An 18407-nucleotide genomic window follows, 5' to 3' on the forward strand; every position below is an offset into this window, starting at 1 on the left:
CTCCTCCATCCTCTTTTCCTTGTTCATGATACTTTGAATCCTTTTCTTATTCTTTTATATATTCTCAAAACCAAAACAGCTTCAAGATGTCGTCGTCGAACCTCCCCGTGCGCTCACCCGTTTTCCCCATTTTTTTCCACACCACTTATCTTCCACTCAGGTTCGACGGACCACCCTCAGGACAACGAGAACCATGAAGGACACAGAGAATGCGACTGCTAGGGCAACCCGTGCAACAGTCCGAGGCAAGGTTGCAGGTGCCACAACCGCAGTGACGTCCCGTGTTACAGCACCAACAGTCGCATCCAAGGCAAAGGCAGTGTCCACCGACGCTGAAGGCAATGTCGGCAAGCGAAAACGAGGAGCATTGGTGGAGGTTACCGGCGTCAACAAGAACAGTACGCATACGACAGCTGCAAAGGGTAAAGAGGCGGCGCCTACCAAGCCCACGACAGGAGCTACTCAGCGAGTCCTCCGTCGCGCACCAGCCTCTTCAACGGCTGCACGTACAGCCAAGGTTGCAGAGAGTGCTGCAATCAAGAAGAAAGAGAGCTCAAAACCCCCGTCGCGTACACTTGCGCCAAAGGTCTACCGAGATGACGCCCCTGTGGAGGAGCAGGCACCGGCCGACGATGATGAAGCTGATGTCGAGCGCGTTTCCAAGCGTCGTCATATGGAAGCTGTCCCCGAAGACACCTCTCAGCGCGATGCTGAACGTGTTGCAAGGGACCTTGTTGCCGCTGCAAAAGAGGAAGAGATTGCCGTTGATCAGCAGGAAACCTTCGAGCCTGAGCCTCAGCTCTGGGAAGATCTCGATGCTGACGACTGGGACGACCCACTCATGGTCAGCGAATACGTTCATGACGTTTGCGCTTACTGGAAGAAAACCGAGGTGAGCCACTTTTCTTGCCTATATGATCGGCTGCCAACTCACATTGATACCATAGCTTGCAACCCTTCCCAAGGCGAACTATATGGAAGGCCAACAAGAGCTTACCTGGGACCATCGCGGTATTCTCATCGACTGGATCCTACAGGTCCATGCGCGATTCAACCTTCTTCCTGAATCCCTCTTCCTCACCGTGAACCTGTTGGATCGCTTCCTCAGTGCCCGTCCAATTTCGCTCAACAAACTGCAACTAGTCGGTCTTGCATGTTTCTTCATCGCATCAAAGTTTGAAGAGACTTGCGCTCCCTCTGTCAACGAGATTGTCTTCCTCGCAGATAACCAATATACTGTGGCGGAGGTTCTCAAAGCCGAGATGTACATTCTTCGGGTTCTTGATTGGGATCTCAGCTGCCCTGGTCCAATGAGCTGGCTTCGTCGAGGCAGCAAGGCTGATGAGTGCGAAAGCACGGCTAGAACCGTGGCCAAGTATCTGTTGGAGATCGGGTGTCTCGAACACCGTTTAGTGGGCATTGTGCCGTCCCATATGGCTGCTGCTGCTCTCTGGCTTGGTCGACTTGCTGTTGGAAGGGAAGAGTGGACACCGACCCTGGAGCACTACACCACTTTCACCGAGAAGGAAATCTTACCGGTCGCCACCATCATGCTGGAGTACATCATCACCAATCCGATCCAGCATGAATCGTTATACAAGAAATACGCCCACAAGAGATATCTCAAGGTCCGCGTCACTTGAATCAACTCTTCGTATCGCTGACATCCCATCTCGTTAACAGTGTAGCGCCTACATGCGCCAGTGGGCACTTGAACGGTGGCCTGAAAACTCTGACGTCCACCTCAAACGTGACTTGAAGCGCATCAAGGCCGAGATTCGCCAACACAACGAGGAGCTCGCTGCGGAAGCTGCCGCAGAGGCTGTTCGACCTGCCCACTAACCCGCGGCGGAGACCAAGCGCCGACCGACATCTTGAAGCTTACGGTTCATGCTACACGTTGCTATTCGACGATCCTTACGGCTATTGGCTACCTACTTCCTTTCAACCGCACCACCTACACCGCCCCTCCCTCAGCGCCACTCTACCTCACCCTCCCTGCCCCGTCTCGCGTTTCTCTCCTCGGATATGCATCTAATTCATCCAACCGCTTGGATTTTTCTTGCATCAATTTCCATCTTCTTTCCGTTCAATCACAGTCGCCATTGTTCCATGCACGCACTCACCTGCATATGCATCTTCCTCGCTCGCGTTTGCCTCTTTTTTATTCCCTATATCTTGACCTCTCATCTGTTCTTCGGATACCTCCACTTGCATTTTTTAGCCGACAGTCACCTTCATATATCATAAGGTTGCTCGTGATTACATCAATTCATTGTGTCATTAGTACCGCCATTCCTCCGCCTTCCTTCCTCACCTCTTCCTAACTTTACCATCATTAGCTTCCTTCTACTTCCCCCCTTGCGCCTTTCTCTAATCATGGTACGACTTTTTCTTTCAACCGGGTCGTATTCTTTTTCATCCATTTTTACCCTCGGACTGTCTACACTTTCTCCCATACAACCAAGGTCTCGTGTAAAATCATATATGTAGCCTCAGTCTCCATTTCTCTCTCGTATCTCTTTGCAATGCTGACTGGTATTGTAGCCTGTCCATTGCAAGTTGTGCTTTTTGTATGATTTTGTTCAACCTCCTCCCCCTCCCCGCGGCGACCTCACCCCTTCATCCATTCTTCCGACTCCCCCGGTGACCTTCCACTTTAAACCCTTGTTAACGTTTCCCTTCACATTAGGCGGACCGTATCCCTAAGAACCAACTTTTCCTCGCTCTTTTCCCCTTTAAACCCTTTACCTTATTGCGTTCTCATTTATTCCGTGTTCTCTTCGGTAGCATATCTCTCTGCTTGTTAGTTGTGAATGTGCCATACCTTACTCTTTTACCTTTTATGGTCTGGGTGTAGATGGTTGGGTGCTTCATCGGAGGGAGCTGGAGAAGCCAAGTGCAACGTACAGGAAGGGTGCACTGGCAACGACATGCATATGCCAATGGCGCGGCACAGTGCGGCTCTGCTCACGTGATCGCGTACGGAGTGTTCGATCTGGCGCAGGAAAAGCTGTCGAAACTCTTTCAGAAAGCTCATAACTGGACTTGTTTGTTGCAATTCGGAAACGTGGGTCGACTTGAAGTTGTCCCAAGCCGCTGAATTCATCCACGATGTCATCACTCCTTAAAAGGAAGCGGAGTGGCCAAACTGGGAACCATGGCACCGCCACCGGATTGATGAACGTGTTCAATGCCGTTTGACTCCGGGCTCCGCCATTGGAATAGCGATCTGCTCAATAGTCATGTATATTATCAGTTTACACGGGAAGGAAAACAGAAGTAGGTGCGGAGTAGGGATTAATATGGATTAGAAGGGGAACAGGCATGAGAGAGCGAGACCCAGATGAAAGATTCTATGCCATGGCTCTACATCGGGAGACAATAAGGGGTAGCTGGGGGACTGTATCCTCTCCGGGAAGATACGGCTTCGCGATGGTGGCCATCTTCCAGTAGATACTACTATCTTTCGGGAGAGAGAACTGGAATTGCTGCAGCAACGTGCAAAGGACGACCTCTATGATCGTATGTAGGCCTTTAGTATGCCACTCGCACGTGTTGTGACTGAATGTGACTCACTGAGTTCCAGCTGCGCAAACTTGATTCCGATGCAGGCTCGTCCCCCACCCAAAAATGTCATTCTAGAATGGGAAGGAGTTTAGTTCAGCGCGGAGCGTTGTACGGGCGACTATTCTCACAGGTTTGCGTAGATTCCGGGTATCTTTGCCTCGGTTACCGCCTCTGGAAGGGTTGACAGCCATCTCTCTGGCTTCCATTCGTAACTGTCGGGTCCCCAAAGATCTGGGTTCTGGTTCGCAGATACAATAGAGATGAAGAGCATCGTGCCCTTGGGGACGTGAACTTCTGTTATTTTTTCTCCATCAAGTCCACGGGTTGGCTTTGAAAATGGAAGAATAGCGTCTTGCTTTGCTCTTTGAATGGGTGTTAGTCTGACGTGATGAGCGCTGTGAAGGGAAGAAACACTTACTTGCGAAGCAGGAAGGTTACCGGGGAGTACCTATTGGTCTGGGATGAGGATTTGATTCTGGTTGGATCAGAATACGGTGTAGACTCACAGACGAAGAGTTTCCCGGCACACGGCTTCGAGATAGGGCAATGCTCCCAGTCTATCGTAGTCCAAATTGCCAAACTCTGATTGAGCAGCTTGGATTTCTGCTCGAAGTTTCTCCTGCGCCTCGGGATGCTGGCATAGCAGCCACAGAACTCTGGATAGAGCGTTGGTTGTAGTATCGCCCGCAGCAAAAGCAAGTGTCCTGGAGAGAATCAGTCAGATCTTTTAAGCCTCTCTTCCACATACATACGCCTCACGAGATTTGACCCAGGACTTCTTCGTCCGGTAATCTGTCCTCTTCTGATGCCTTCATGTTCTCCGCCACTATTGGTTGAAAGAGTTATGAACGACCTTTCCAATGGTAGCGGATGGCTCGTTACGGAACACTTACTGAGAACGCTGATGATGTCCTTTCCCCTTCCAACCTCTCCCGCCATCGCCTCCTCACCTTGCTCGATGGCTCGCTTCTTCCGCTCAAATATCTCGCAGGAAGTCGCATAGAAAGTATCGATCAGGTCTCGTATGAGATGGAGGTCTTTCCACGGCACAATGTTCACCAGGAACCGTTGGAATTTCGGAGTGCCTATTTTCTGAGCCCATGGGAAGACAAAGTGGAGGAACCACAGAATGCGCCGGGCTGGTGCTCTGGGATAAGTGGTGAGATACGCGTGTCAGCCCACTGGCATGGCACGAGAAGCAGTCGAGTTGCTTGGGAGACGTACTCCAGGGCGTGCATTGCTTTGGTGAATGGGTGTGCACCGTCCTCGTCGTCGAGGAGAGAGTCGAACGAATATCCGAGGCCACTCTGGCCGATCAACTCTGTCGCGGTTCGTCCCAGCCAAGAGTACATATTGATCTACGGGATGACTTAAGGAGATTTTCATTGCAAACTATGGGATCAGACGTACCTCCTGCTCTCCATTGTTGGAGATCTTCCTCTCTAGGGCTGCGGCCAGCTGGAAAACAGCATAAGAGTGCAGCAAAATTCGAGTATCCTGCTTCGTTGCCGTACCTTTGAAGAAACCTCCCAGAAGATGGGAACTGCAGTGTAAAATGTGTCAGCGCCCGCGTCCTCGATACGAGAGAGGACACGACTAACCCATTCCACGAAGATGAGCAGGGGAGAAAACAGGGTTCAGCATTTTTCGTTGCTTTCTATGGACTTCACCTGCTCGCCAGGGCTGTAGTCAGTGTCAAGACAAAGTGAACGACCTCGATTGGACATTTACCGTGTGTTGACCCAAGGCCGGGTCCAAAGAGGACAAGGTTTCCGCTGTGCACGGTAAGAATAGTCATAGCCAAAGCAGACGCTGAAGACTCACGCAGTGAATTCCGCAGTCTCTTCGTATATATGTTGGTCCTATCAATCCACCGTAGCTAAGGTTAGAGCTGCGCAGGCGAAGGAAGCGAAGGGGTTCACTTTGATAATAATGTGTTGTAATGCCTTTGGGTCGGACACATACAGTTGCTTCGCCTACTCGTAGTTTTGAGTTGCCGGCACGTCGGACGACAGTGGAAGAAGCACTCACGCCAAAGAGTCCGCTTATCTTGACCACCCCTCCATCTTACAACACACATCGCTTTAACATTCGAGGTTGCAAGTCATAAAATAAACAGCTTACATGTCTCGGAGATGGACCTGTGAAAGCTCCAGGCGTTGGGACTGAACAACTGCTTGAAGTTACCTGGCATCGAGAAGTAAGAGAATGGATCCAGTTGCGCAGGCGAAAGAAGCCCTTACCTATGAAGTAATTCTCCGGTGGAGGACCAGGTAGGTTGCGAATGGACCGATATTTGAGCCGCGTCTGCACCCATTTGAGGGCGATATGAGTGAGGAAGACTGCGGCAAGCGCTCGCAGGACTAGAGACCACATCGTGATTGAGCTGAGGAATTCGAGGGGAGTGACCGACCTTTTATAGAGTGACGTCCGAGAATACTGCGCAAGAAACGATCATTGGTGCACATTCACATCGACATTTCCACAGTACCCTTGCGCCGTGTATATGACGAATATGGTCGCCGAGAAGGGCAGCACCCATTTACTCCATTTCGCAGCATCGAGAAACGTTATCTGATAACATTTCTGGTCGCTGTTGTTATTGAGCTACGCTGCCGTGGCCACGAATCCTTCCAGCGGGCTGCTCGGAAAGGAAGGTCGGAATCTGTGTTTCGAGTTGAGAGTGCTGTCCCTCGTCTAGTTGCGTAAACCATGGGAGCGTCCAGTATTGTGAGAAGTTCCCGGGGGACAGATTCTTCCAGGGCCAGTCAATGGCGGACCCCTTTCGTCACAAAGGGAGCTAATGGGAATTGACGATGGTCGAAGACAGCCCTTCGCAGTCGTTGCTTCAATGCTTGTGGGATTTATACTGCTGCGAGCTTGACCGGGCTCTTTGACGAGCTCTCCCTCCGTGTCACCGAAATCATTTATATCCAGTCAATTCAAAGGCCGTCCATATCAGACGGTGGTATTTCGTGCGCGGCAGGGCAGAACACGAAGGGAGCAGAGAGCGGGCGAGTCATTCACTGGAGCACTCTCACGACTGGGGAAATTCCAAGGAGCATTGCATCAATACTGGAGACCTGGTCATGGGTTCGAACCACGGCAAAGGCACATTTGGTACGACCACTGACCAGACGCCGGTGGCGGGACTCGTGGCATGGCTGCCATTCTCCAACACCGCATGGCGGAAGTGCGTACGAGGAAGTTCAGTGCTCGTGAAGCATGCCGTGATGATGCGAAATGGAAACGAATATTGTGAGAGGCACCTCGTGATAGATCTGGAATTTATGGAGGCACGTAGGAACATCAACCACAATCTGCAGGTAGAGAGCACATTAAGTATGATACAACGCCAAAGGGTAATTGTTTACTCGTTCTTCATGAGGTATCCATCTCGTCGCCAGCGCCAAGTGCCGTCACCTGCTCGTCGATCACCAGCTTTCTGATATCTTCCTTCTTCCATGCCGTCGTTCCCCTCCTGAACTTGTAGTCGCGCTCCTTCTGCACACGGACGTTAGGCATCTCCACATTCCTCAGCATCTCCGTTGAAGTGGAAGTGATGATGCAAGCGTCGATGTTGGAACCGGATCCAAGATCGTTGAAGATACCAGCGGCGATGGCAGCCTTGACAAGGTTCAAGGCTTCCTCTCGCTAATCCCGAAAGGAGATTAGTTATGTTCCCAAGTAAAGCGACTATTGACACACCTCCATGTTGGCCCTCCACCCACTCTCGAATACAGCCATCGCAGCCAGACTACCTGAACCCATGGTAACATAGGGCAGCTTATCCGTAGAACCGTGGGGGTGGATGGTGAATAGATGGGGTCCTGTTGCGTCGACGCCACCGAGAACGAGTGCAGCTCCGATGTGACCTTGGTATCTACGTTTCAAAGGTCAATGAGGTATAATCAGAACCCAGAAGACTCGGTACCTGAAGAGCATCTGTTTCAACATTGTCATTGCAGTAACCACGCGTGGCTTCCGCCCTGTCTGCAAAGCGTGCAATTCCATATTCGAAGAGATGAGGTTGGTCGTGAATTCGGTGTCTGCGGCTGTTCCTGCACCGCAACACCGGATGGATTCTGTGATATAATGGATCTAAAGCGAACGGACTCGTCAGCCTTGGGGGCCGCTGGGAAGCGAAACATACAAACCTTCTCGCAATTCTTGTCGGCAACAATGTCGCCTTCAGTCGCTCGTGTATCGGCTCCAAGGACGATTCCATCTTTGAACAAACATCCTACGATTGTCGTTCCTGTGCTCGTCGCTTTGGGTAATGGGAGACCTTTTCCTAGTAGAAATTCATTTCTATTGAACGTCTAAGCTTCAGATCGTTTCTTTGGGATGCCATGTCGTACCTGATCTCGTTTGAAAAGTCAAATCCTGGAGGAGAATATACAGATGGCTGCGACATTGGGGTAGAGAACGGAAAGCTGATCTCATTCGCCTCATTACGCGTCGTATTCGTACCGCGTCGCACGTGATGTGCCATCAATTTAGGGCAGGCGGACAGTTCGAGCTTGATGTGGGTCACCGTTCGACCATGACCATCTTCAATTCTCTAGCTTTGCGCCCCGATTTAAATCACCAGCCCGGCACAAATTTGAGGACAGTCTGTCGTCTGAATGCGAGTCTTCGGAGGATCTAGGTGTTGCTGTGAGGTAGAACACTTCACCCTCGTCACTGTCAGTTTCTATCTAATTTAACTTCCTCCTATACGCAGTCAACACCGAGCTGCGCGACGAGCGCTCCATGACAACGTCTGAAAAGTTCAAGCCGGTCGAAAACTCCCTGGCCCTTGAGCCCGCGTGGCGAACGGCCGTGCGTCCTGCTGTCAATGGCACGGTACCCTTGACCGCAGACGATTGGCGTCACGCTCAGAGCCCTAGCTGGATGCAAACCCTTCAAATTGACGGTTTTTGGCGAACATTGCACCACGGGACGATGGGCGCTGACATCTTGCCTTTTCTGATGCAATTCAAAACAACGATCATGTCAAACGTTCCCCAGATAGTTACAACGGTTCTCGATCGAAGGCCGCAGACATCTGGAAACGGACTCGCGCATTCATCCCCTGGGCTAAGTTCCGGCCAACGACAGCCTCAAAACCACCGATTAGATAGCACAACGCATCTGACTCCAGCCTCGACATCCCCCTCACGGAAGCTGTCATTCGCCGCCAACATTCAGGCTTTCAATATGTCCAGTCATTCATCGGGCTCGACGATTCCATCAGGAGCACCGCCCATAGGTCCCACCGGTGCCTGGATCGATTGCATCTCAATGCGATAAAAGGCAGGGAAATTCGAGAGACCATCCTAATCCTCAGTTGCTCTCAGTAATGCCTTCCGACTCAGAGAACACCGCTCCATCCAGCTCCACTGACGTCGAGGACTTCGAGTTTGGGGGTGATGAGGAGGAGACTGTACCTCCGCCTGACCCCTCCGAATTCCCTTCTTTGCTCGAAGGGCTCGAATCGAAGGATAACGAAGTTTTCAGCAAGGTGAGTTCTCGGTTTACTCTTTAACCCCACTACTGCTGATGCGTTTTGAAGAGCATTGACAAATTTGACGTGTTGTACTCCTCTCAAGAGGATGTTTTCACCGAAGCAATCTTACCACATGTCGCTCGCTTCTTGAAGTTCGCCTCCAACACCGACGAGAGGAAGCGCCAGGTAGCCTTGGTTGATTTGGCGACCAAGGCTCTGTTATCTTCCGACGAGAAGGGGAGGGAACTTGCCAGAGCGAACCTCCAGTACCTGGCCCAAATTCTGATCAAGGGCGATGATTTGGCCCGTCATGACCTTTTGAGGCTTTTCGAAACGTTGCTGGAGCACGAGGAAGCCTTTGAGGAGCAGTATGTCGGCATCTTCAAGGAGCACGTATTCGCCACTCCGGTCGACAACTGCCCAAGTTCCACGGCGATGGAGACGTTTCAGACAGCGCTCACCTTCTACACCCAAACCAGCGGAAAAGTGGCCGTCAAGGCAGGCGGGGTCGAGTTTGCGATTGGCGCCTTAGACAGTCCCGACCCGCAGATCAGGGTCGCGGCCATCAATTGCCTCGCCAACATATTGTCAAATAAAGATGAACTGTACCAATATGTTTCCGAGGCCGAACACGAAAACCCAGTTCTGTACTTCCACGGCATCCTGCTTCTCCCAATCCTCGCTCTCCTCCGTGACAAGGTCGAGGCTGTCGTTGCAGCCGTGCTAGACTTCTTGCAGGGAGAAGATAGTGACTATACAACAGCGTTCATCTTGGCCGACGACAACGCCCCTCATGATCTTGTTCTCCTTCTTGCCAAGAAAGACGTGCAGCAGCTGGGAGCTCCTATTGATTGGCTTCTCGCTCGCCTCACCCAGGACGAACGTGCCGCCGAGGTTGTGGAAGGATTCAGGAAGGTGTGGCAAGACGAGGAAGTTGACATGGAGACTAAGGTTCAGGTTTTGAGGGCGTCGCTTAACAATTTCGATACCGTTACGCGATCTTCTCTGAAGGGAGGGCTGGGTGAATTCTTTGTGGGGATACTTGGAAAAGAAGAGCATCGTACATCTGCACTGGTGCGTTCCATCTGTCCAACCCCTAGAACTCGGCGACAACTAACAACTGTTTAGACTGTCATTTCTGCGTCGATGGAGAACCACCAACGCCTCGGGTACTACCTCGTCAAGGCAGGAGCCATCTCAGCACTCGTGGACATCTTCGAGAACGGGACCAACCTCAAAGAACGCTGTTTAGCGGCAACCATCCTCAGTAAACTCCCTGATACCTACGAACCCAAAGGCGACGACGAAAGCGAGCAGTCTTCGTACCGCAGTGCCGCTACTGCTGCCCTTTCCACAGACGAAATCCTACCTCGCATCCTCACGACACTCGAGTCCGACGACGTCGGGATTGCTTCGGCGGCGTTCACACTCTTGGCTGCAATAATGACCAACGAAGTCATGTGGTCCGACGACGATGGCGACGACGATATTCCTTCGCCTGTCAAAGATAAAGTTGTCACGCCACAGCTTATCGAGTTAGCACTCGGGAAGCTGTCCGTTCCCGCTGTTGCACCAGCTGCTTTACAGGTTTTGGTGGAGTCTGCTTGGCAATACAACCGAGGCTTTGCGCTGGTTCGGGACGCTTTCAAGCCGCACGTACCCAAGGCCGACGCGACTTTCTTCGAACTCCTGGACGGCCCCGCCGATAATGATTCGCGGTATCGGGCAAGGAAGCGGAGACATCTGGCAGGGGCAGTCGTGAACGTTGGTGGGCTGCTCCGGATCCAAGATTTGTTGGAGGAACCGGTTGTCTCGATTGACGCCCGCCGTTCACTTGTTGTGGGTTTCCGCGCTCTCCTCTGCACAGATGTAGCCGACCTCGATGTTGGCCGTCAAAGCAAGAGGCTCCCCGTTCTCCTCGCAGAACTCCTCGCAGATGGCACGTACGATTCTCTCAGGCGTGTGATGTGGATGGTGCGGTTGCTCTCTGTTGAAGGCAATGCACGAGCCCTTGCCTCTTGGACTGCGTTGGGAACGGAAGAGACGATCAACCACTTGGTCAAGTTCTTGCAGACAGGACGCGTGGAGATTCCCGAGCCGTCGCTGGAAGGGTTGGGCGAAGAAGAGTATGAAAAGACATTAGAAGAACACCGCAAGAAAGTTAAAGAGAATGCAGAACATTGGAGCAGGTGCATCTCGTTCCTTGCTGCTTTTGTATCGCCCGAACTGACGGAATTGGTAGGACGCTGGCTATGACGTGTGAAATTATAGACGGTCTCCTGGAATCTCAGTTTTCACCATTCCTGCATCTCTTCGCCGGCGCTCTTCTGAAGACGTCCAATTCCTGCGACGAGACCTGTGTGCTTGAGCTTCTCGACAAGGTAGCCAAGTCTTGCGATGGACATGGCGACGACGCACTCGAGCCCTTCATTGTTGCCATCAAGGACCTCCTTGGGGACCCTTGCCCTCCCACCATCGACCAGATTCGCACGTGGGCCGCATACGGCTCAGGAATGTCCACAGTGCTCTATCTCGGAGGTGTCGTGCCCTTCCTAGTGAAGCAGGCAGACCCTCCCGTCCCGCAACCATCCGAGGAGGAGGATGACGACCGGTCTATCCAGGACGACGGCTCAATTGCCGTGGAAGTGATTGACGCCTTCGTGGCTATAGCCACCAAGGTCTCAGGCGATAGGTCTCGCAAGCGAGATGTACAAGCAGCGTTTTTCTCGACCGAGAAGCTACTCTCCATCGCCACCGACACGATCAAGAATTTGGGGGAATACGAGAAGTACTCGGCTTCAGACATGGCCTGCAAGGTCTTTCGATTGAGCCAGGGCTACACCGAAGCTCTTCCAGCGCTCAGGGGGAGGGACATCTTCCCCTCGCTGCTCACAATGTTCGACGACGACGAAATTATCGTGGACGACTGTGCCCGGCTACTTGGCTGGCTCGCTGATGTCGATCGGGCGGCGTTGGTTGATGTTTTGAAGAAGCAGATCGCGCAGTTGCAGCCACCGGCGAACACCCAAAACCAAGGAGGAAAGAAGAAGAAAAAGAAGGGGAGGTATACGCCCCGTCTCAGCAAAAAGGCGGTGCTGGAGAGACTGAAGGCCCTTGCCGAAACTTCCAATACCGCTCAGGAAGCTGTGGTCGAGGCTGGTGGGGTCGAACTAGCAATGGCTGCGGCGAGCGGAGAGGACGAGGAGGTTTTGACCCTTGCACTGGGGGTCTTGCGATGTGTATGCAACCCAGAGGCGCAGGTCGATGTTTTATCCCGACTCGTGGAACTTTGGACTGATCCGGATAGCTCTGGTTCCATATTGTATGCAATCCTCGAACTCCTTCAGGACCTCATCAGAAAGTACGACGTCCAACCTCTCCTCGACGCTGAATGGGATCGCCTTCTAGTGACGAAACTGAGCGAGGAGCCCGCGGGAGTGCAGGACATGAGCACGCTCGTGGCCACTGTTGCGGAGTTGGCTTTGAAAGGGGACTCGGGAAAGAGAGCAATTGTGGAAAGGTTCCGAGAGAGATTCGACGATGGAGCAGCCCTGGAACGCGAGAGTGACTGGGGTACTAGCCATGCTTTGCGGTGCTTGGCGATGAGGGGAGATGAATGTGCCAGCCTTGTGGTGGAGATGGGGTCTATCGACTACGCAATCCAGCTGCTCCTGTCGGACGATCCCCAGGTATGACTGCTTCGGATTCCAATATCACATTAGGACCTGACGCTGACCTCGGTTTCCTTCAGTATATAACAAAGGGCGCGGCACTCTGCACAACCATTGTTCGTCAAATCACTAACGAAGCCCTTCCGCTCCTTCAAGCCAAAGGCGTGTTGAAACTAGTCGCGGAGGGGAGGAGGAAGTTCGATGCTGCTCTCGACAGGCCGTTTGATGCGCCGGAAGGTCTGGAGGGATCGGAGCTGGAGACCGAGAAAGAGGAATATCTGGAGAAACAAGGACGCTTGAAGGACTACATAGATCATTGGGACATGTTCGACCGGATCTTAGGTGGGGAGTTTATCAGCGAAGCAGATTACGAAGAGTATCAATGGTTCTAGTCATCGCGGTTCTCTGGGTTCTTGGGTTATTTGGGCTTATCGGTGTTGTTGGGGAAATGACTGTGACCGTCTGACTATCTCGTGAGCTACCGCGACTTGCCAATCTCACTCTTGTCATGGGACTATAAGTGGGAGACTTCTAATCCTAACCAATTCGGACCCGAGTTGTATACACATCTTTTAGTCAGGCGGCTACAGCCCATCCGTCTGTGGAGATACAGCTGTTATCCGAAGCAAGCCTGTCCACGGTTGAGGTGCTGCGCGGATTCCAGTCAAGACTGCGTCTTCGCGCAGGTCTTCGCATGCTCGGATTCAATAGTGAAATATGTATGTGGTGTTAGCTGGAAGATTATTGGGCCAATTACTTGTAATTTCTATCCTGCTCGAGATAAGGAGATTGCTCTCGACGAAGTCCAGAAAACGACACGATACTACACATGTATAGGAAATGGGCCCAGCACTGTCCGGTAAATGTCCATCATGTGTTTCGAGTAGAAGGGATTATACTTTCCTCCACGAAGCCAACTCAGGCAATTACGGAAGTAGCTCTATCCACTGAACTTTGATATGGCTGCAGCTGGTCTTCCCACAGCACTATTCTTAACTTCCGATACGGCGCAAACTCAGCGCTCAGGGTCCACCAGAACGTTATATGGCCTGTCACCATCAGCTATCAAGCCGGCGCCAACGTACAGGCTCACTTGTCATCCAGTCAATAATGCGAAGTTCATCGCGGGAGAGTTGGGTCTTCTTATTCTTTCCAAGTGCCTAAAAGGCACATGGTGGAGCAGTACGAATTAGAGACCCTCGTACCATTGCTTCGCCCCTAACTTCCCTGTCTTCGATGGCTCTTCTTCTCATCATCGAAGCTGTCGCGGCTCTCGCTGTCGCTCGTGTCCTCACTCGATGGTTCCAACGAAAGTTGGCCTACTACCGATGCCCTGGAACGAGCATTGAGAATATCCCCGGACCTCCAAGCAAATCCTTCTGGATAGGTGAGCTAATAAGAGTGTCAAGCGCCCTCAACTCATGTGCATTAATTGCAGGTAATTTCAAGGATTTGTTTCGACCAGACGCCTGGGACTTCCATAGAGACATTGCCCAGACCTGTATGTTGAATCACCACACACCTTTCCGAGTCGGCTTGCTCAAACCCGCTCATTTCCAGATGGAGGTGTTGTGCGACTGACGGGTCCGTTGGGTGTTAGTGTGCTCCTTTACCATGCTCAATCTCTTCGATGCTGAACGAACTATAGACTCAGAGGTCGCAACTATATGTCTATGACCCGAAAGCACTGCATCACATCGTTGTGAAGGTTCGCCCATCCTCGAATCGAGATTTTTTGGCGGAGCGACCCATTCTATATTAGGAGCAACACGTTTATGAAGAGGCCCTAAATTTTATACAGTAAGTATGGGTGCGTGACATTATCTCTATATGATCGCTAACACAACCTCTTTCTCTTCTCGGCGGGCAGAGGCAATCTCACCGTCTTCGGTCCCGGTCTCCTGTCAACTTTGGGTCAGTAGCATCGAGGCGGTGTACTTCAGTTAATGATCGTCCGGTACTGAGATTTTCTCTCAGGTGATCACCACCGAAGACAAAGGAAAATGCTTAACCCTGTGTTCTCGATTGCTCATATGCGGGGAATGGGTGAGCATTTACCACTGGCGTATAATAAAAGCACAGACTGATGGGCTGTTGGTAGTCCCTATCTTCTGGGAAGTGGCTTCAAAGGTACGCGCAAGGGTCGGTGGGGAAGTCTGATAATGTTAACGATACGTCAGGTTCGAGCGACATTCCAGCGCAAGGTGGCCAATGGGCCAGTTGAGGTGAGTTAGGCCAGCATGGTTCGAAAATAAGGGAGAGTCATTGACGTCGAGTTCACCGCTGCCAGATTGAAATGCACCATTGGATTACCCGAACGGCGCTCGAGCTGATCGGACAAAGTGGCCTCGGATGGACGTTCGATACGCTGACCGAAGATGAGCACACGACACACCCCTTCCATGTGGCCCTGAAATCCTTCGGGTGAGTGACCGGAGATTATCTGCTGTGTCGTCTTAGCCCTAATTCCTCTGGGTTTAGTGCTACCATACAGAGACTGCTATTTTGGAGGATTTACATCTATCCATTGGTGTATTGGATTGGTACCCCGAAGTTCCAGAGGCGCCTCGTCGATTGGTTGCCGTGGAAGGACCTCCATGATTTGCGAAATATGACCGATGTACTTCACAACACATCCGTGGAGATATTCGAAACTAAGAAGAAGGCACTGTTACAAGGCGAAGAAGCGATGGCCAAAGAGGTTGGGAGAGGGAAAGATATCATCAGCGTACTTAGTGAGTGCCACATGTCTTGCACGATCACCCGACTTACGAAAGGGATACACAGTGGCAGCCAATATGAATGCGTCAGAGGAAGACAGGCTTCCTGACGAAGAGGTTCTTGGTCAGATTTCGTGAGTTGTGTGTAAATAAGGTCTGTCTTACACTGTTCGCTGACGAGTATCAGGACATTTACGTTTGCTGCTGCCGATACCACATCTGGGGCCCTTCTGCGGATTCTCTGGCTACTCTGCAAGCACAGGGACGTCCAGAGCAAATTGAGAGAGGAGATACGGGAAGCTCGCAAGAACAACCGTTACCTTGACTATGATGAGCTAGCAAGCCTGCCCTATCTCGATGCCGTATGTCGGGAGACACTCCGCCTGTATGTCGATGATGACCCGTCCCACGTCCCGGATGATGGCAAGAAACTAATGTGCTACATTCACAGCTATCCTCCCGTCTCCACGCTGATGCGGGAGTGTAGAGCGGATAGCGTCCTTCCCCTTTCCAAGCCTGTTCGAGGACTCGACGGTTCTGAGATGACCGAAGTGCTCGTTCCGAAAGACACTCGCATTTACCTGTCAATCTTTTCGTGCAACAGGAGTCCAGAGCTGTGGGGTCCCGATGTTTTCGAGTGGAAGCCGGATAGGTGGCTCTCGCCTCTGCCCGAGTCCCTCACACAGGCAAAAATCCCAGGCATTTATTCACATCTGTGAGCAGCTTCGCATTTCAAATTTCAACGAGTCTGGTTTGAATACCTGCTTACCTGCTATCGTAGGATGACGTTCCTCGGCGGCGGTCGGGCCTGTATAGGCTTCAAGTTTTCTCAACTCGAGATGAGTACGTTTCTACCTGTCTCCGTTTATATTTCCTCTTGATATGTTAACCACGTTCTTTGTTCGTCAGAGGTTGTGCTCTGTGAATTGCTCGAGCACTTTGAGTTCTCCTTGCCGAAAGACAAGGAGATTACCTGGAGGATGCCTGGTATTGCTAAGCCCTACGTCACTACCGACGGCAAGAGCCCTCAGCTCCCCCTGATCGTTAGTCCAGTCGAATAATTCTGCACGAGCTGGTTTTCCATCCCAATACCAGTAATATAGGTACTAGCCCCAGAATATGTATATGAGCTGTGACTGTGTATAGTATTCAGAATACCATCAAGAGTTTCCGTTCCCCTTATTTGAAGCGACCCTTCTTCGAGGACTTAGCGCCGTAGATAAGAATTGAGCGCCCAACGGGGTGGGAACGGTCATGTGATCTGTCCGGATTTGGTGGTTCGCCAAGGAAAGGAATTCTGCCACCCACCACGACGACTCAGACATTTCGAGGACCAAAATGCAGAGCGACGACGTTATTTGGTCGGTAATTAACCACCAATTCTGCTCGTATAAAGTCAAGTAAGCCCTCCGGAGCATTAGATCCACTCTGATACTGATTGGGAGGTCAGAACGACAACCCAAAATTTCTGCCGGAACGAATACAATGTTACGGGCCTGTGCAATCGACAGTCGTGCCCTTTGGCAAACTCAAGATACGCAACTGTACGGGAACATGAAGGCGTGCTATATCTCTACGTCAAAACCATTGAACGAGCACACTCGCCGGCACACATGTGGGAGAAGATAAAGTTGTCGAACAACTATGCAAAAGCCTTGGAACAGGTGTGTGGTTAGCCGTCTGATGGGATTATTGGACTAATCTGAGTCCCATTAGGTCGATAACGAACTCATACACTGGCCCAATTTCACGATACACAAGTGTAAGCAGCGTATCACGAAGATTACCCAGTATCTCATCAAAATGCGTCGGTTAAAACTACGGCAACAGTAGGTTTTTACCCTTTTCTGGGTGGTCACAATTTCTGATGATTTTTCTGCTTTTGCCTAGACCTAAACTTATTGGCATTAAAAAGAAACTGGACCGACGTGAAGCCACTCGGGAACGAAAAGCACTATCCGCCGCACAACTAGAGCGTTCCATTGAAAAGGAACTCATTGAACGGCTGAAATCGAAGTCTTACGGCGACGCCCCGCTGAACGTCAATGAATCTGTATGGCAAGCTATCCTCGACCGGGAGAAGAATGCAGAGCCCGGGCAAGAGAATGAGGATGACCTGGAGCTGGAGGCCGATGAGACGGACGAAGAGGACGAGGATGAGCTCGAGGAAGAGGGTGATTGGGGAGACCGGGAGTTCGTCAGCGACTTTAGTGAGAGCGACGAAGAGGACATCGAAGACGGTGATGACGACGATGAGGACGACGAGGAAGATGAGGTGAGTTGCGTCTCGTTTTCAGTTTCTGATGGCACGGTCTTGACGGCGTTTGTCTAGTCGGAATCAGAGGAGGACTCAGAGAGTGATGATGAGGAAGTGTCCAAAAAGAAGCTCGGAAAGCGGAAGGCCCGGCCTGCTGCTCCCAAAAAGAGGCCAGACAAGAAAGCAAGGAGTAAGTTGCATGCGTTTTTCTTTTCAATCCGCCTCTCATTGCCGTTCACAGAGGGGCCGCGGGTCGAGGTCGAATACGAAGAAGAGAGGGTCGCCAACCGGTCTGCTGTTCATGCCTGGTAGTTTCTTATTGGGCCTACGCTGTACTGCGAGGAATACTCATCTGCTTTGTGCATTACTTATTTTTGATGCCAAATCGCCGTGTCGCACCGTCCAAGGGTTTGATTCCTACCACCACCTCGACTAACGTTAAGTTAAGATATGGACCTCCCTGAAGCTATGTCTCGCAAAATACCAATTGCTGGTTCTTGTCCTTCTGGCACCCTCAACCAGCACAGTGTGGCCCGGGAAGCTGCAGGTACGTGATTCGTTCGTGTTGCACTGAATTTCCGTTCCTCAACTTGACGGCATGACACGATATAGTGGGGACAGTAGCCCAAATGTGTCTTCACTCATGTTCTACGAGTTATTAGTGGTGTACTGGATATTCAAGTCCTTGCCTAAGCAAC

The 18407-nt window shown here is 51.5% G+C and overlaps 6 protein-coding genes across 6 annotated transcripts; 4 read left to right on the top strand and 2 right to left on the bottom strand.

The window, feature by feature from the left end:
- Nucleotides 1-86: 86 nt before the first annotated feature.
- CC1G_05305 (nime/cyclinb) lies at nt 87-2549 on the top strand (the record flags this gene model as incomplete). Its single annotated transcript, XM_001840367.2, has 4 exons — nt 87-107; nt 161-892; nt 948-1628; nt 1684-2549. 4 exons carry the CDS (start codon nt 87-89, stop codon nt 1840-1842), a joined length of 1593 nt encoding a protein of 530 aa, XP_001840419.2. The 3' UTR covers nt 1843-2549.
- An 807-nt stretch (nt 2550-3356) lies between these two features.
- CC1G_05306 (cytochrome P450) lies at nt 3357-5946 on the bottom strand (the record flags this gene model as incomplete). Its single annotated transcript, XM_001840368.2, has 17 exons — nt 3357-3517; nt 3580-3641; nt 3699-3932; nt 3989-4018; nt 4077-4274; nt 4330-4396; nt 4464-4717; nt 4795-4928; nt 4981-5028; nt 5085-5113; nt 5172-5240; nt 5302-5345; nt 5395-5432; nt 5493-5546; nt 5602-5636; nt 5695-5757; nt 5814-5946. The coding sequence occupies 17 exons, from the start codon at nt 5944-5946 to the stop codon at nt 3357-3359; spliced, it is 1653 nt and encodes a 550-aa protein (XP_001840420.2).
- A 1005-nt stretch (nt 5947-6951) lies between these two features.
- On the bottom strand, nt 6952-7987 carry CC1G_05307 (proteasome subunit; the record flags this gene model as incomplete). The annotated part of the gene is made up of 5 exons (XM_001840369.1): nt 6952-7224; nt 7279-7453; nt 7505-7671; nt 7728-7881; nt 7932-7987. 5 exons carry the CDS (start codon nt 7985-7987, stop codon nt 6952-6954), a joined length of 825 nt encoding a protein of 274 aa, XP_001840421.1.
- Nucleotides 7988-8914: 927 nt separating this feature from the next.
- CC1G_05308 (hypothetical protein) lies at nt 8915-13124 on the top strand (the record flags this gene model as incomplete). The annotated part of the gene is made up of 5 exons (XM_001840370.1): nt 8915-9076; nt 9128-10135; nt 10190-11250; nt 11304-12750; nt 12813-13124. 5 exons carry the CDS (start codon nt 8915-8917, stop codon nt 13122-13124), a joined length of 3990 nt encoding a protein of 1329 aa, XP_001840422.1.
- Nucleotides 13125-13968: 844 nt separating this feature from the next.
- On the top strand, nt 13969-16513 carry CC1G_15700 (hypothetical protein; the record flags this gene model as incomplete). The annotated part of the gene is made up of 15 exons (XM_002910225.1): nt 13969-14119; nt 14171-14233; nt 14293-14327; nt 14381-14440; nt 14495-14532; nt 14603-14646; nt 14710-14778; nt 14834-14862; nt 14913-14957; nt 15023-15156; nt 15214-15467; nt 15520-15586; nt 15640-16167; nt 16234-16295; nt 16362-16513. 15 exons carry the CDS (start codon nt 13969-13971, stop codon nt 16511-16513), a joined length of 1731 nt encoding a protein of 576 aa, XP_002910271.1.
- Nucleotides 16514-16790: 277 nt separating this feature from the next.
- On the top strand, nt 16791-18021 carry CC1G_05311 (66S preribosome component MAK16; the record flags this gene model as incomplete). Its single annotated transcript, XM_001840373.2, has 6 exons — nt 16791-16852; nt 16903-17116; nt 17169-17281; nt 17343-17727; nt 17785-17899; nt 17951-18021. 6 exons carry the CDS (start codon nt 16791-16793, stop codon nt 18019-18021), a joined length of 960 nt encoding a protein of 319 aa, XP_001840425.2.
- Nucleotides 18022-18407: the final 386 nt, after the last annotated feature.

Source organism: Coprinopsis cinerea (genome assembly GCF_000182895.1).
Source record: "Coprinopsis cinerea okayama7#130 chromosome 11 map unlocalized cont3.11, whole genome shotgun sequence".
NCBI lineage: Eukaryota > Fungi > Basidiomycota > Agaricomycetes > Agaricales > Psathyrellaceae > Coprinopsis > Coprinopsis cinerea.